At 44.7% G+C, this 16,564-nt stretch overlaps 1 protein-coding gene across 1 annotated transcript in view; it reads left to right on the forward strand.

Moving 5' to 3' along the window:
• Nucleotides 1-11,089: 11,089 nt before the first annotated feature.
• The window catches only part of LOC119435133 (PAT complex subunit CCDC47-like), a gene marked incomplete at its 3' end in the record, with an annotated part of 43,866 nt that continues 38,391 nt past the window's right edge, over nucleotides 11,090-16,564 (forward strand). The window contains exons 1-3 of the mRNA XM_049659713.1: nucleotides 11,090-11,111; nucleotides 11,191-11,264; nucleotides 15,149-15,297. Coding sequence (XP_049515670.1) covers nucleotides 11,090-11,111; nucleotides 11,191-11,264; nucleotides 15,149-15,297 — 245 coding nt within the window. The remainder of the gene's footprint in view (nucleotides 11,112-11,190; nucleotides 11,265-15,148; nucleotides 15,298-16,564) is intronic.

Consider the following 16,564-nt stretch of genomic DNA (forward strand, 5'->3'; position numbering starts at 1 on the left):
TTTAAAGACAAAATCTTCACCTGGACCTGACAAAATGCCGAACCCCTTTCTTCGCCGGTATGCCGAGATACTTGCTAAATTTCTTGTCGTTATTTTTCGTGCGTCCCTGTCAACAGCTAACATTCCTACTGATTGTAAAACTGCTAGAATCGTTCCTGTCGTCAAAAAAGGAGACACCATGCTATTAACAAGCTATCGACCAATCTCACTGACGTCGTCATGTTGTAAAATTCTGGAGCACGTCATTGCGAAGTACATAAACAAGTTTTTAGCCAATAGTAACATAATAACCCCGTTTCAACACGGTTTTAGAAAGGGGCTCTCCACAGCCACCCAGTTGACAACAGTTGTTCATAGTTTCGCCTCGGTTCTGGATAAGTCAGGTCAGGTTGACGTTATATTCTTGGATTATAAGAAGGCATTTGACCTTGTATGTCATGCAAAACTAATCTTAAAGCTTCAGTCTCTACGCTTACCAGAATTCAGTTTCTTGGATTGAAGCGTATTTAAGCGACAGAATGCAGTTTGTAAGTATTGATGGCCATTACTCACAGCAGCTAGCTACCAGTGAGATCAGGTGTACCACAAGGAAGTGTCCTTGGGCCCTTGTTGTTCTCAATATACATAAATGATATTGTTGACGTAATTAGTGAGCCAGTTTGTATCCGACTTTTTGCTGACTATTGTGTGTTATTTAATGAAGTGAAATGTTCTGAGGATCAAGCATTGCTTAATTATAATTGACAGAAAATTCATAAGTGGTGTGAACAATGGGACATGGTTCTTAATGCCCAGAAAACTGTTTTCATGAAAGTAAGTAGAAAACTTCATTGTTTTTCCTTTCCGTACTCGCTTGCGTCACAGCCAGTTGTTGAGGTCACAAACTTCAAATACCTTGGTGTAACTATGACAAACACATTGAAATGAAATTCACACATATCGCGTCCTCCTTTCGCGAACTGTGTTTCCTCAGACATAAATTAAAACAAGCACCGGTCGAGGCAAAACAGCTAGCATATTCGTCGCTTATTCGACCGAAGCTTCAATATGCAGCTATTGTTTTGGGGATCCGCACACGAAGCTTAACATCGATGCACTCGAGAGGATCCAGCGGAAAGCTATCCGGTTTATTTATTCAAAGCATCGACAGACAGACTGCGTCAACATGGCATTCAAACATTGCAGCTTCGGCGCAAGATTCAGAGATTAAAGTTTCTTTTTCAGCTGAAGCAGATGATTACATATCGCCCCTCTTCACCCGAAAACCACGCTGAGTCCCTTTCAGTGCCAGAACTAATGCGTTCAAATTTTCTTTTTTTCCACGCACGGTAAATGAGTGGAACCTTCTTCCATCGTCGTGGTTACACAGCACCGAGATAATCGAGCAAATGGTTACATAGGACGTAGTTTTTTTTTTCTTTTCTTCTTTTTTCTCTTTCTGCTTTGTTGGTATCTTGTTTCCTTATGCGCTCATTTGTTATTGGGATGTTGTTGCCTTGTTTTCGGTACAGTATTTGCTACCTTTTCACTACCCTGATTGTATAACCTAACCTAACAATTGGGTCCTTAATTGTAGAGCTTATAGGTGTGTAAAGGCATCCTCGTTTAGTTTCGTTTTGTTACCAACCTTTCTGCCTTATTTGGTTTTTGTTGTTGTTATAGTACTTGGTGCAATTGCATTGATCCATCTGTATTATATGTGCGCGTATACTTGTATTACGTTAATGTATCTATATCCACTCCTGCTAGGGCCTCTTGATGGCCTGCAGTATTCTCTAAATAAATAAAAATAAAATAAATGAAATTACACTTGCGATGCCGCCCATTTCCTCTAGGTGTACAGTTTATGAAACACAGAGTTATCTTGGGACATTGGGAAACGTAGCTGAAAGCCGGCAGCGTGACACTTTCAAACAACACTTGCTTAAGAAGTGTTTTTGCAAAAGTTTAAAAAATGATGGGGTTTTACGCGCCAAAACCACGATCTGATTATGAGGCACGTCGTAGTGGGGGACTCCGGAAATTTGGACCACCTGGAGTTCTTTAACGTGCACCTAAATCTAAGTACACAGGTGTTTTCGCATTTCGCCCCCATCGAAATGAGGCCGCCGTGGCCGGGATTCGATGACGCGACCTCGTGCTCAGCAGCCCAACACCATAGCCACTGAGTAACCACGGCGGGTTTGCAAAAGTTGCATATGACCTCTGCTGTAATTGTAATTATGGATGGGCAGCAGTCCAAGTTCTATACCACTCGTAAAACACATTAATAACGCTGCAGATCATCATTTGCATACGTAATATATTGAAAAATGCACATTTGACCCACCCATTTGGAACGTTGCATTCACAACACCCATACCGTGGCCCAATTTTTTGCCATACATAAACGAGGTGACTTGTTTAGTTCGCCGAGGACATCAGAGAAACAAACCACGATCGTATGACGCGCAATATCAAGGAATAAACCAGGGTTGAGTAATTATTTCGAACACTTTCATTTAAACCAGAAACGTGAAAGTTTCCATACGCATTATACACTTATAATTCTCCCCATTTTAACGGAATTTGAAGTTCGTATCTCGTGCAAATGTTTTCGAGGAATGGAAAACATTTTCAATAACGGCAGTATGACACCCTGGAGCACTTGAATAAGTAACTTTTTACAAAGCTTGTAATGAAACTACAAAGGACAAACATTTATCGCTCGTCACTCAGAGCATGCTTCCTACATTAACGAAATATAATCACCGCCAATCGCATAGTTAATGAGCAAACCGGGGACAGCAACTATATATATATATATATATATATACAGGGTGTTTCAGCGAACACTTTCAAAAATTCTTAAAAGTTACCTGTGGCAGGTAGCACGATTCTAGTTAATGATCTGGTTTACTCGAAGTGGCGGACTTACTTGCACAAGAAGTTGAAATGCACAGTCGAATAATTAGCAAACATTCACTAATTAAGTTTTTAACTAATTACCTGATGGCCCATATTGCAATTTACAAATTGTAGCCGTGAAGTTCGCAAGGCGGATCCACTTGGAACAAATTCCCGGGATGAAATCGGTTTCGAGATATTAATTCCTGAACTTTGCGGAGAAATGCATAGGCGTTCCAGTTAGTATCTTAACAAAATGTCGATTTATGCATTGAAGCACAAAATTAACTGGAACACCAATGCATTTCTTCGCTAAGTTCCGGAATTAATATCTCGAAACTGGTGCCATCCTAAGAATTAATTCCAAGTGGATCAGCCTTGCGAACTCCACGGCTACAATTTGTACATTGCAATATGGGCCATCAGATAATTAGGTAAAACTTAATTAGTGATTTTTTGTTGATTAGTCGATTAAGCATTTCAATTTTTTGTGCAAGTAATGTCCGCCTCTTCGAGTAGACCAGATCATTAACTAGAATTGGGCTATCTGCTACCGGCAACCTTAAATAAATTTTGAAAGTGTTCGCTGAAACACCCTGTATATATATATATATATATATATATATATATATGTCTTGTTTATAACGCATAAAAATTTGGAGAAAGCGAGTATTCAGTAATCATTTTCAAAGCACATAAGTAACCCACACAGTTCAAACTGTCGGTACGCGTCACCTAAAAAAGTGGCACCATTTCCTCAAAATATATATCAAGTCTCTGCTGTTAACGCTCCTGCCAGGGAGCACGTGCTAGTGTAACTCTTTGTAGAATCAGCCTAAAAATGAAATGGACAGACAACGTCATCAGCGCCGATAATAAAAAAAATGAAGTCAGTGTTGCAATGATAATGAAATCTCTTTGTACATTCGAGAAGATTCTTTTACCCAACACATCTTGGATAAGTTGTGATAACACAATGAAATTCGACAGTCAGACCTCTAATATGTTTTATTCGTTATATATATATATATATATATATTATATATATATATATTATATATATATTAAAAAGAGGCTGAGGCTGCAATACTGAGTCTACTATCTCTGGACAGGTATTCAACAGTCCCGGTATTTGATAATGCAACAATTTCATGTCGTAAAACCCGCTATCATTGAGCGCAGCTGATTATAATACTTTATCCGGACATATCCCATCGCCGTCCGACAGTGGCCCATTGCTGGGCGCATGGCCACAGAGTTGGCAGACGACAGAGACAATGCGTGCTATTTCACGTTTCTTAGGCGACACGGGCCTGGACTCACGATTGTGATAACATTTATGCAATGTGTCCTTTCACCTCGTTCCTCCCCTTCCCATTGTGACCCTCTTTCTTACCCTACCCTTACGTAGAGTCAGACGTTCCATTTTCCGGCCGACCTCTCTACATTTTCAAATCATTAAACTACTTATTCTTCCCATCGCCATAGGCTAAATATAACGTGCGTTTTTGTGTTTTCAAATATGACTAGGCGGTACCAAGAAACTGTGCCCGATGCAAACAGCGCGAGCTGAAGTTTGTTACGGCGGGAACTGCCCAGCGCCAGCCTTCTCGGCAATGCGGGCGTAGCGCATCCCGCACAAAAGACAATCCTCGCTGCCCAAGCAGGGGATAGGCTATGAAGGTAAGCGTTACTTACGTGCCCACTGGATCCCGAAAACAAAATTTGGCCTCAGCTGTCGCTTTGTTGGATGTTTCAGCGTGCAGCCGAAAGCGCCCGCTTTCAAAAGCGTGTGAGTGTGTTTGGAGGGAGGCAATGGCACCCCGGTAAATACGCCTACGTGTTCTTGTGTGCAGTTTCCTCACGATACTTCCTTCACACTTAGTGTAAACCAACGCGCCAAATGTTTCGCTCTATTAACCAACATTATCGTAACAATATATGACATTTATCTTTGCACGGTAATTGAATAACCAACCAGCGAAGCTATAAAAAGCGGCGCTCGTAGCGAATGTGTGTCTGTCTTCTGGACAGTCCTTTCTTCTGAGATCATCGTCAGCAGCAGCCTATTTTTATGTCCACTGCAGGACGATGGCCTCTCACAGCGCTCTCCAATTAGCCCCCTGTCTTGTACGTGCTAGCTGATTCCAACTTGCGTCTGCAAATTTCCTAACTTCATCACCCCGCCGAGTTTTCTGCCATCCTCGACTGCGCTTCCCTTCTCTTGGTATCCATTCTGTAACTGCAATGGTCCACCGGTTATCTGCCTTACGCATTACATGGCCTTCTTTTTTTTAAACTAGAATATCGACTATCACCGTTTGCTCTCTGATCCACACCGCTCTCTTCCTGTATCTTAACGTTACGTCTAATGTTTTTCGTTCCATCGTTTCTTGGGCGGTCCTTAACTTGTTCTCGAGCTTCTTTGTTAACCTCCAAGTTTCTGGCTCATATGTTAGCACCAGTAGAATGCAATGGTTGTACACTTTTTATTTCAACGACAGCGGTAAGTTCTCAGTCAAGATTTCGTAATGCCTGCCGTATGCACTCCCAGCCATTTTTATTCTTCTCTAAATTTCCTTCTCATGATCAGAGTCCCCTGTGAGTAATATACCTAAATAAACGTACCCCTGCACAGACTCCGCAGGCTTACTGGCGATCGTGAATTAGTGTTTCTTACCCGGCTGTTGAACATTGCCTTTGTCTTCTTCATATTAATCTTCAATCCTATTCGCAGACTTCCTCGGTTAAGGCTCTCAATCATTTGTTGCAATTCACCCCGTGTTTGTGAACAGGACAATGTTATCTGCAAACAGAAGGTTGCTTAGATATTCGCCGTTGACCCTCACTCCAGTGGCGCACCGACGGGGGGGGAATTCGGGGGTTGTAACCCCCCCTGAGGCCGACTTAACCCCCCCTTTTGTTTAACCTCTTTCTTTCCTTACGCAATTGAGTGCTGCAACTAAGATGTAAGACGCGAAATCGTCTGCACACTCGCAAAAAGCGCATGTTTTTAACAATTTCCCGTGAAGAAATCGAAATTAGTGCTGTGTAGATGGTATTGGCAAACTGTCAACCCCCCCCCCCCCCCCCCCCCTGGCAGAGATCCTGGGTGCGCTACTGCCTCACTCATATGGCCTTCGCAGTCCAATAGCTTGAATACTTCTAAGCATGCAGTGAATAGCATTGGAATAGTATGCTCCTGAGATAATGTGACTGAATAATTTGAGGAGCAAGTTCAGAGCGGCGCCTTCAGTTTCTATTTTCATCGCGTTTTTATCTGGTACAGGCGCGTATATAAAGTGCTGGCCCCGGGGCACAACGCTCAGTCGACAGCATCAGATATTTGTGCCACTTCACATTCCATTTACGCTATTCCACAGCTAAAATCATAGGCGCCGACTACGAGAGAGGGGGGGGGGGGGGGGGCGACCCCAAAGGCCCCCGCCTCACCCGCCCCTCCCCTTGTAATAATGTCAATACCAGAGTTCTGTTACCCACATCATTTGAGGTTTCCTTTGAGTTCCCTCGACCTGTTCACTTAACATTTTGTTGTGGCTAAAAGCTGGCTGCATCATCGTTGGCGCGAATGTGCACGGTTTTTAATTGATACTTTCGCTTTATTTCTGCAAATCCTCACAACAGAAGGACAAGCGCATTAGAAGCACCTGCGGCGGCTACCTCATCCGTATGTTTTTACTTCTAATTTTTTTTTTCCAGTGTGACCACCGTGCACATACACAATATGTTTAAATATATACACAGGACAATGTTTATTATATTGTAACGAGCATACAAGAAGCAGTTGGAAAGAAGAGGAGGACGAAGTGCTTCTAGGCCTGATTGCGCGGTCACCATCATCCATCTCCTGTAAATAAAGTCATTTCTGCACAACTCTCCGTAACAATATATATTTATAGAGAAGGAGGTACCCAGCTAACAATTATAGTAAATCTAAGGGTATGGATAGCCAATGCTTAGAAAACTAATATGTTGCTGTATGTTCACCTTGCTTCAATTGGCTCTGCGTGCTTGACCCTGAAAAAAAGCTGCCCACTTCAGTGACCCCTTCGGCGGAATCATTTCTCAACGGCGTGTGAAATGCACGTGAATATGTGTCTCAGTATTGGTTTTCTGTCCAGTAAGCAATGCTAGTGACTCATGAAAACATTAAAAAAACTCTTCTAATAACTTACATCATTTATTAGGGATGGAAACATTGCCACTTGCCCCCATGCGGCGGTCATAAATATATGTTGACATGTATACATGTTTATTTTTCACCTGTGGCCGCTTTCCACCGGTGAAACAAACAGTTCTACGACTGTTTTCTTCACTGATCACTACTACGTGACAATATATATAATTCATTCAGTAACCGGAAATGAGGCCAAGCCGGATTCGCTCGAAATCAGAATCAATAGAAGTCATGCGCGCGCAGCAGCGCTTATACTCGGACTAACAGTGAAAAGAAAAACAAAAAAGAAAAATCCGAGAAACATAGTGCGAGGGGACTCGGGCTGCGAAATTGAACTGTCACCTACTATGAGATCTTGTAGCTAGGCGACAGAGATGAAGGCCATCCCTTCAGTGAATAAGTCTTCGAGGTCACACGAAGTTTCTTCAGGAATATCTACATATATAGATATTCCGAACCCCCATATATATATATATATATATATATATATATATATATGGGGGGGTTAGGACTCCCGAACCAGCATTCCGAGCCCCATATATATATATATATATATATATATATATGGGGCTCGGAATGCTGGTTCGGGAGTCCTAACCCCCCCCCCCCCCATGAGCCAAGTTCACCACGATATTACTGACATTCCTGAGTTTCTCCCACTCCATCAGTCATAAGTGACCACCTCAGACACTGACACCAATCACTGCTACCACGACCGTTTAGGTAAGAGCTTCAACGGATGACCCCGTGCACTGCTCTAGCAGACCGGCTTCGTGGCCCTATCAAGCTCTTTCAAGATTTTGAGTAAAACGCTATAATTATTAGGCACTTTATTTGCTGTTGGATTCCTCTGACTAGAGCAAGAAATTGCATATTATGCAAAGTGCTTGCATCCCCCTCCCCCCCCGGCAAGTTCCTGGGTGCGTATACTGACTGACGCTGCATATAAAGGCAGAACGGTTAGTAGTAGGTCTTTCTGTCAAATGTCGACTCTTACTACCCGTACGTTTATATGCAATCTACTGTCTATTTTCCCGTGTCGCTGTCAAACTTGAACTTCCGTCAATCAGGGCAGCACTTTTTGGTAATCCATTGAAGCAAACACGTACGGTGTGTCACATTTCCTCCACGTTTGCCGGCTTCATTGGTTTCCTGAGCGCTGTGCAGATAGAGCTTCTCCGGATCGTGTGGAAACTGTTTACAAACTGAACGGACGAAAGACAACAAAACACGCGGCCCATCCGGGAACACGCGCGCCTAATTAGGGGAAAACACGCCAGCGTGCGTCTCTGGCTTTGATCGACACGTCGCTCGACGCAAAAGTGCAACACAGGAGCACGGGGCGACTTGGCGATGATGCGAGCGCTGGCGGCACGCACGAACTTGATCGAACTATGGTGATCATACCACTGCACGTTTCGATACGAAACGATACCTCAAAACGCGCACATCGAGGCACGTTCTTAATAGGCTACCGATTGGACGCTTCGGTGGTTGCGAACAGTGAGGCTGTCTCGCTGGACGCGGTCCAGTGCATGCGCGACTCGCACGAGAAGACAGCGCTCGTTGGAGATTTGAACCCTGCACAAGAGCGAGCGGCGGTTTCACAGCACGGCACTGCAGCTCCCGAAGCTCCCGCCGGCCCGCGAGAACAGCTGCGCGCATCTTGGGCATCATTTGAATAGCGCTCGCTTCCGTGCTGCGCTGCCACAGCAGCGGGAGGTGCCCCACGCCATTGCGTTAAACGGCCGGGGGCGTCGACGGACGGAATGGCTGCGGGAGCTTACCCGAACTTCAGGCGCTGATCGGAGACAACCGCTAGAAAACTGCGGCCAGCGGCCAAGAGCGCCCGCATCGGTGTGGTACCCACTCCGTGGAACAACTGCTTCAGTCGTAGTCGGCACTCTGCTAACCGGGATCTCGGCGTGTTCGTCGAAACCAACCAGATGCACATTCACATTTCATGCCAGCACCATAGCACGGCTGGTATAAAACGCAGGTTTCGTCACGCGCGATAGACAGCGACGTTCGCTACACACTGCTTTCTCTTGGAACGATAAACGACACCGACAGATCCGACCCAATGGCTAAGCGGCGCGCGCGCGCAGCCTCGCCTGGCGCAAGCGCAACCGGCCGTTCGCGTGCAAAGCTGCGTCAACTGTCTGTGTGGCACGTCCGGCCACCTATTACCCAAGACGGCTACTACAAAGGACGAAAAACACTCATCACTCAACATGTGCATGGCGCATTTTAAGTTCGTTGAGCAATAAGTAAGTTGCTAAGCGCTATATTTGTATTTTTGTTTGTAATAATGTTTTAAGCCCACTTCATAACCAGGCAGTAAGAAGAGCAACGTAATGTTATTCACCCTCTGGCAACGTTGGCTGAGCTTTTCATGGATTTTCGGCTTTTCCCTCTGCGGGGTGTGTAGTGTGTGTCTGATGTTGAGCAGCGGCCGTGTTTGGAAAGCCGGCGTGGTGTGTACGTGATTACAACGTAGCTAATGCGGTGATCAGGGTGTCGTGGCTTCGCCGTGGTGGTTCTTTTACGTGGCTGTGCTGAAGTTGGCGTTGCCCGAGCTCTTCGTACTCGCCTGTGGCGTCATCGAGGCCTTAGGTGAGCGCACTGACCTCGCCACTGCTCTCTGACCGGGATCTGCGGCCAGGTTGCGCGGCGGTAAAAGGAAAGTGAAGCGCACTCCTTCGAGGTCGTTCCGTGCGTGCTCGGCTTGTGCGATCGGTGTGAAACACCCCACTCCGACTCTCTTGACCATAGCATAGAACTAAAGCGCAGCATGCCTGTGCACGCGTAGCATTCCGGGAATATGTATTGTTCTCTGATGCGACTACTCATGCCAAGCTTGATATGGCATTTCTAGCCCCGAAGTGGTAGAAACCACGGAATATATAGTGAGCGATCCGTGGAAAAAGCACTGCACGTAGTGATCGCAACTGCAGTAATCGCGATAAAAAAATGATATTTGTACCAAATTCGGGTGCAACTCGCTAGTCATGCTGCCTGACCTCGGCTGACTTTAAAAGGACAGCTGATATTAAGCGCACCAGTGAATGATAACTTGGCAGATGCCGTCGACATAGCGGCGTTTGTTTTTGGCGATAGCTTAATGTCATCCTTCAACCCCAAGTGCAAAGTGCTCTACTTGCCATGACCCATTCCACTCGCGCCATGTGTTGATATGATATACCGATAATTGGCGATATATACGGCCAAAAGCTACAATCATGGCCCTTTTTATCATTTTCAGGGCACGCTACATAGTTAAAAAAAAAAAAATCCCTTTAGCACGTTTAAGTATCACTTGGTTGATGGTTCTGGTTGGTGCTGTTTTCATGCTCTTTCCGTCTCTTATTTTATTACCTACATTGTTGGCTCTTACTTCAGCGCCACTAGAATATTCTGGCTCATATAAGATTACAGCATTCGGATCCAATAATCGCATCCAAGACTTCGTCAGCAGTTCCTCATTTATAATGTAGCTACGAGCCACAGGTGGGCTTTGAACAGCTGTTCAGATGTTGTGAGATGTAATGAGCAGCAGTTCGTCATGATGTATGCTGGCAAGCCGTGAGACAGGAAGTGCATGGGGCAGGTGGAGTGTTGTGCCACATGTTTCTGCATTGCATTCATCATGATGAACATCAGCCAACTTGTGCAATTGTGAGCTTCGCGTCAGCAGTTTTACTAACTGGAAATAATTTTCATGCACACCTTTAAGTGCATAGTTTACTCGAGCAATGCTGCATGACTGCCTTTAAAATTAGGTTTTCTTTTTGTCATCTTTCGGTGGGCTTTGCTGCTTCACCATTTGCAATGCTCTTATAGACAACCTCTATGAATGTAGCTTATCTGGTGAAATTGGGATGTGCCTGATCTTCTTGCTTTTATTACTTTGTGACAAGACGTAACTGTCATTTCAGGGCATTTTACTGCTGCAAGCTCAACCCACAAGGGTTGTGGCACAAGGTGGGTCATCATGAAGGCATCATGTTGCTCTGGTGCTTGGACTGCTAGCGGGAGCAATTGCAGCTCGTGTTGCTGAGGAGGACAACGAGTTCGCCGAGTTTGAGGAGTTCGATGACGAAGAGGCACCGCCGCATCTCAGCGACCTGATGCACCCCAACCAGCGGCTGCAGACGATGAGGAAGAAGCTCGAGTGGAGGTATTTGCACATGCACAAGGGCCAACCACTTGGCTATAAAGCCATTGCATTCGAATCTGTGAAGTGGGGTCTCGGCTTCAGCTCAGGGGCTGTAGTATAGGGCAAAAGACTGAACTTCATGAAATTGGGCAAGTAGCCGATGTGGGTTAGCCTGCTTTCAGTTTGAAATGAGGACTCTCTATGCTTCAAGGAGGCACATAGGATTAACGGAGAGAGAAGCAGTAGCATGCAAAAGGCTGTGGTGGTTTATGTTAATGCTTCCCTCTCACGATGCATGAGAGTGCTGCAATAGCATTCACACTTTGTGGGGACTTCAAGGCTGGGGTCGTTAAATGCATGGACTCTTGCGGTTTGCGTTCTGCCATTTGGCCCCCTTTTCAGCTCTCACAGTCGGCCCTCATGCGTCGGGCATGATTTGGATGCTTCGAAGAAGACTCATCATTTTAATGGTGTTTTTGGTTTGTGAAAACAAGATAAACTGCAACTGAGGCAGTAAGTTGTCTACAGTGCATTGGTTACTTGGCCTATTTGTGTCAGTGCTGTAGGATTGATGTTCAGGAAAATTTCCCCTTTAAATATCTTCTTGGGAAACAAGTAAAAACTTTGTTTAGCTTAACTTTAGCTGTTGTGCAGTTGTATGTGCAGCAGCTTTCGTATCAAGAACAAAACACTGTTTAGAACATCGAAGTGAAACTGAAGAATCGATTGAACTCTTTGTTGCACTTTAAGAGAATTTCGGGACACTGTTCAGTGTCCTGCATTTATAATTTCAGCAGAACATTATTTGTGAATTGACCGCATATTTGACGTTTTCAAAAGTATAGCCTGTTAATGCTGGTGTCGCTGAGCGGTATTATTACCGGGAAATTTCAAACTGGGTGTTTCTTCTTTCTGGGGTTTTACGTGCCAAAACCAGTTCTGATTATGAGGCACGCCGTAGTGGAGGGCTCCGGATTAGTTTTGACCACATGGGGTTCTGTAACGTGCACTACAACGCAAGCACACGAGCGTTTTTGCATTTCGCCTCCATCGAAATGCTGCCGCTGCGGCCGGGATACGCGGTGATCCCATACAGATGCCATTGTGTTGCAGAGAAGTTTGTAGAATTGATAGTTGCATTATGCCGAGTTTGTTTCAACTTCGACGTTTGTAATGGTGTCTAATCTCATGCCCACAAGGCTTTGTTGTTGACTTCGTTTGGCCGAAGTTTCTTAAGAGGCCCTGAACCACTTTTTATCGAAGCGGAGAAAGGCATTTGAAGTGAAAATAGACTATTTCAAAAATGCTTTGCTGCAAAAAGTACTTCAAAGCGTTCAGCATAAGCGGAGTTATTGGCAATCAAACAAAGCCTCTGCTGTTCTCCACTTCCTTCTTAAATGCCTTGCACTGCGAAGGCACGATGGAGTGGGGCGTGGCCACAACGCGCCACCTTCGAATTGTCACCGTGGCGCGCAGTTCCAATTCATTTTGGATGTTAACGTAGATGCCACGACCTCTGATTTTGGTGTCTACGACGCGCCAAATGTAAGCCAAACGTGGTTGTGCTCAGCCAACCTCAGTGTCTCAGCCAGTGGACTTGTGGACGGCCGCGGTGCAGCCGACCGCAGCGACCAGTAGCGGCCGCGTATGGGAATGCACTTTATTATGACATGAAGTGACCAAAAAAGAGTGAGGATCATGGCTTCTGTTAGAAAGAGAGCATATGATAAAAAGGTGACTTCGCACACTCCGCTTGCGAGCGCCATGCACTGTGTACGACAGCAACATTTGGCTGAGATGTTCACAGCAGCGTATGCTATCCGCGGACAGTGTTATTTCACCAAGCCCAACGAGTGGTTCAGGGCCCCTTTAAGTTAAATTTAACTGTGTTTAGTTAGGAGTTTTGGCTAGTTCACTCATGGCAATTTGTACTAGGAGACTGCAAAATTTCTTTTTAAACACAGGTGCACAAGGACCACAATGGAGGCCGTCTCATATCTTGACATTGGTCATCAAGTGCGGCGCCAAAATTCATGGCTGCTATATGTTGTTTAGTTTGGTGTCATTAATTTGACTAAGGGCTGCAAGGAGAGTGCTAGTTAAAAAAAATGCAGGTGACACAATGATAGTTTGCAACATTGCCAAAAAGAACTTTCCCAGCAGATTACAAGAACATGAAGAAACTTGGTGCAGAACAAAAACATGCACACAGTGCAAGTAATCACGTTTTAGGCTGAAGAACGCATTTCTAGGTATAGTAGTTTCAGGTTCCTTGACTATTTCAAGTATGTGCAAAAACTTTTGTCCAGATTGGTACGTTAGAAAAGCTTGAATTAGGGTTCTTTCACGCACCAGTGACGCTACAGAAGCGAGATTGTCCCCCGCAAACCGTCATTTTCAAACGCAAGAATAGACCTAGATGGCGTGACCGCTAGCGACATAGAGCTTGTTTCCCGCTCCTTTTACGCGCTTGTCTGTTACAAAAGTGTACCCACCACGATCATGAGGGAAGTGGACTTGATTCCATGCACTGAGCATTGTGCTCGCAGACTCGCTAGCGTTTCTTGCTATGCAGCTATAGAGGATAAACAGCAACATCATGCACCTGCTGCGCTTGCACTGACAACATAACCATCATGCAGCATAGGCGAAGAAAGCACAACTCTCCTTTTTATGGCTACGTCCCCAGCCGCGGACAAGTTTCGCGCCATTTCATGCCAACGAGACACCTAGGAACGAGAGCCCAAGGCACTTGAAACTATTGCCACGAAAGAGAATGATTGAGGAAGAACGCCATAGGTATGGCTGCAGTGGAATTTTAGTGGCCAGTATAAAATGGCATGTTTCTAAATTTTTGAAGCCATTTCTCTCAGTTTACTTTTTTCACAGAAGTTTGCATTATCCAAAAGTGACATTTTTATAATATACAAAGGCAGGCTTACTTGAAGGACATCTTCTGGGGCGGAATTTTATGCAGAACTCAAATTTTAATTTTTAAGTTTCTTTTTAATGGAAAAATTGAAATTTTGAACACAAGGTGGTGCCAATTTGAGTGGTGCCAGTTGTGTAAATTTTCAAATGAAAGCTACTAAAATAGAACAAAATTAATGCTAAAATTTGCTGTCATTTTAGAACGAGATTTTTTGTGGCTGACGATAATCACTTGAAAATTGAAGATTAATCACTCTTAAAAATTGCTCTACAATATTAAAACTTAGCACCCCGACTTAAATAATTGCTCTAAACATTCCCTGTAATTTTCATTACAATTGAATTAGTGGTTCGAAAGTCCACTACACAGGTAGTAGACCTCCTTTAACCTCCTCTCATTAATGAGTGGCAAAGTTGGAAGGAAGTAGGCTAGAAAAATTGCCAGTGTAGAATAATTATGAATACTCAGGTTTGTGAGGATTGCTTGCTTTTTATGCTGCTCTCTAAACGATAGTTTCAGGGACAAAGAGAGTGAATGCAACTTGATGTAGCTACCGTTTGGTACTCCTTCTTTGCGCTGGTAATTGCCGTGATGCATGATAGCAGCAGAAAGATTGTATGTCAGTGAGCACTAATGTTAGGGTTTATGAAATAGGCTGACGAATGATGAAAGGTAGAATTGCATTTCATTTGTGAAACTTCATTGGAGGAACAGTTTGAGAAGTCAAAATGGGTGCAGAGTATTTGCATGGCTTCAGTATTAGAAGTGAATGAATGAATGCGCGGGTGTGAAAAGATGATGCGGGTTCTGGTTTTGGTCAATGTAAACTCTGGTAGAGCAAGAAAAGCTTGAGGTTAGTGGGGAGAAGGTGGGATATTTCACTGTTTCTGGCCATCCCCAGGGAGCTACGCATGTCAGCCTGGTGTAGCATTGCTTGTTGTGTACTCAACGTGCGTCTTCTGTGTGGCTGCAGGAAGAAGAGGAGTTCGACCACTTCCAGGACGAGGAGGAATTCGAGGGCCTCGACCAGGAGCGCCAACCCAGCCGGCCACAGGGCGACAAGCCACACCTGACCATTGCCAAGGTCTGTACTCACCTTAACCCTTCCGCTCTCAAGACTCCGTTGCTCATAGAACTTTGAGGTCACGCGACTGAATTATGCAAACATGCCATCTTGCAGCTACTAGAATGGTAAACTAAAAAGTTGAAGTACAGTAAAATGCCTTTGCAACTAAGTGCTTGGAACTTCCAAAAATCCTTTGCCATACAAGTCATTTCGTTGTAAGATTGTGCACTATACTGCTCACAATAGAGCAAGCTGATCACATGCATCAAATAAAAACTTGACATGAGTTCAAGAGACGCTTAGTGAAACAAGTAATTAATGTGCAGGTCTTCCTTCTCTAACTGCTGAGAGAAGGGAACTGCTGGTACTGAAGTGTCCATAATTTCGTCAACTCCCGATTCGATCAGCACAAGATGGCCTGCTGCCCCTGTAGAATTGGGTAGTGTGCTAGCGCTTCTTGTTCAGAGTTCGCCAGTGTTGGTTTCCATGGCTAGTCCTTGCACCTTGCTATATTTAACTATACTGCCAAGTGGGAGCACATGGACAACACGTAAAGTAAAAGCTTGTTAATTTGAATTTAGTGGGGCTGTTAAGTCAGTTCAAATTAAATAAAATTCAAAGTAACGAAATTGAAGAAAAGTGGATGCATTTGGGACCGGAGGGCATGGAAAACATTTATTTGCAAAAGAAATCAGTCATCGCTTGCTGCTTTTTTTCTTTGAATGCTATAGTTGCCGCCCTCTGCTCCAGTGCCAAAACGCGACGCAGAGAGTCGTCCTCGCCCTCTTCAAAGCTAACGAAGAGGCGCACGACATTCACTGCTTCCATGGCCTCCGACGCCAACGGATGCACAGGCACCGCCTCCTCCTCATTGTCACTGTCTTCGCCTTCCATCTCTTCGGCGACTGACTGCTTGCCTCCTACTTCAGCGATGTCTTGATCCATTAAGGCACCACACACCGATGCACCACTGTCGACTTTGACCTAATCACTAAAAGTAACATCGTGAAGTACGTCACACATCGCTGCAGGCATGAGCTTCTCAGCCCCATTGTTGCCACTTCCTTGCACGGTTCCAGCCACAAAACCACAGTGGCCGAAACAGTTCGCAATGGTAGCTGCCGTAACTTGATCCCAAACCCGCACCAACGTGTGCATAGCAGGGAGAAGTGTAACTACGTAGTATTTTTTTTTGTTTTTGCTTGCGCACAAAATCATTATTTCAAGCATATGGCACTTGTATAAACATTTAATGTTTCTGATAATGCCCTGGTCCATTGACTGTCAGGCCACAGTGCTGTTTGCAGGGAGAAAAACCAACCT

The sequence above is a fragment of the Dermacentor silvarum genome, unplaced genomic scaffold, assembly GCF_013339745.2.
Source record: "Dermacentor silvarum isolate Dsil-2018 unplaced genomic scaffold, BIME_Dsil_1.4 Seq477, whole genome shotgun sequence".
NCBI lineage: Eukaryota > Metazoa > Arthropoda > Arachnida > Ixodida > Ixodidae > Dermacentor > Dermacentor silvarum.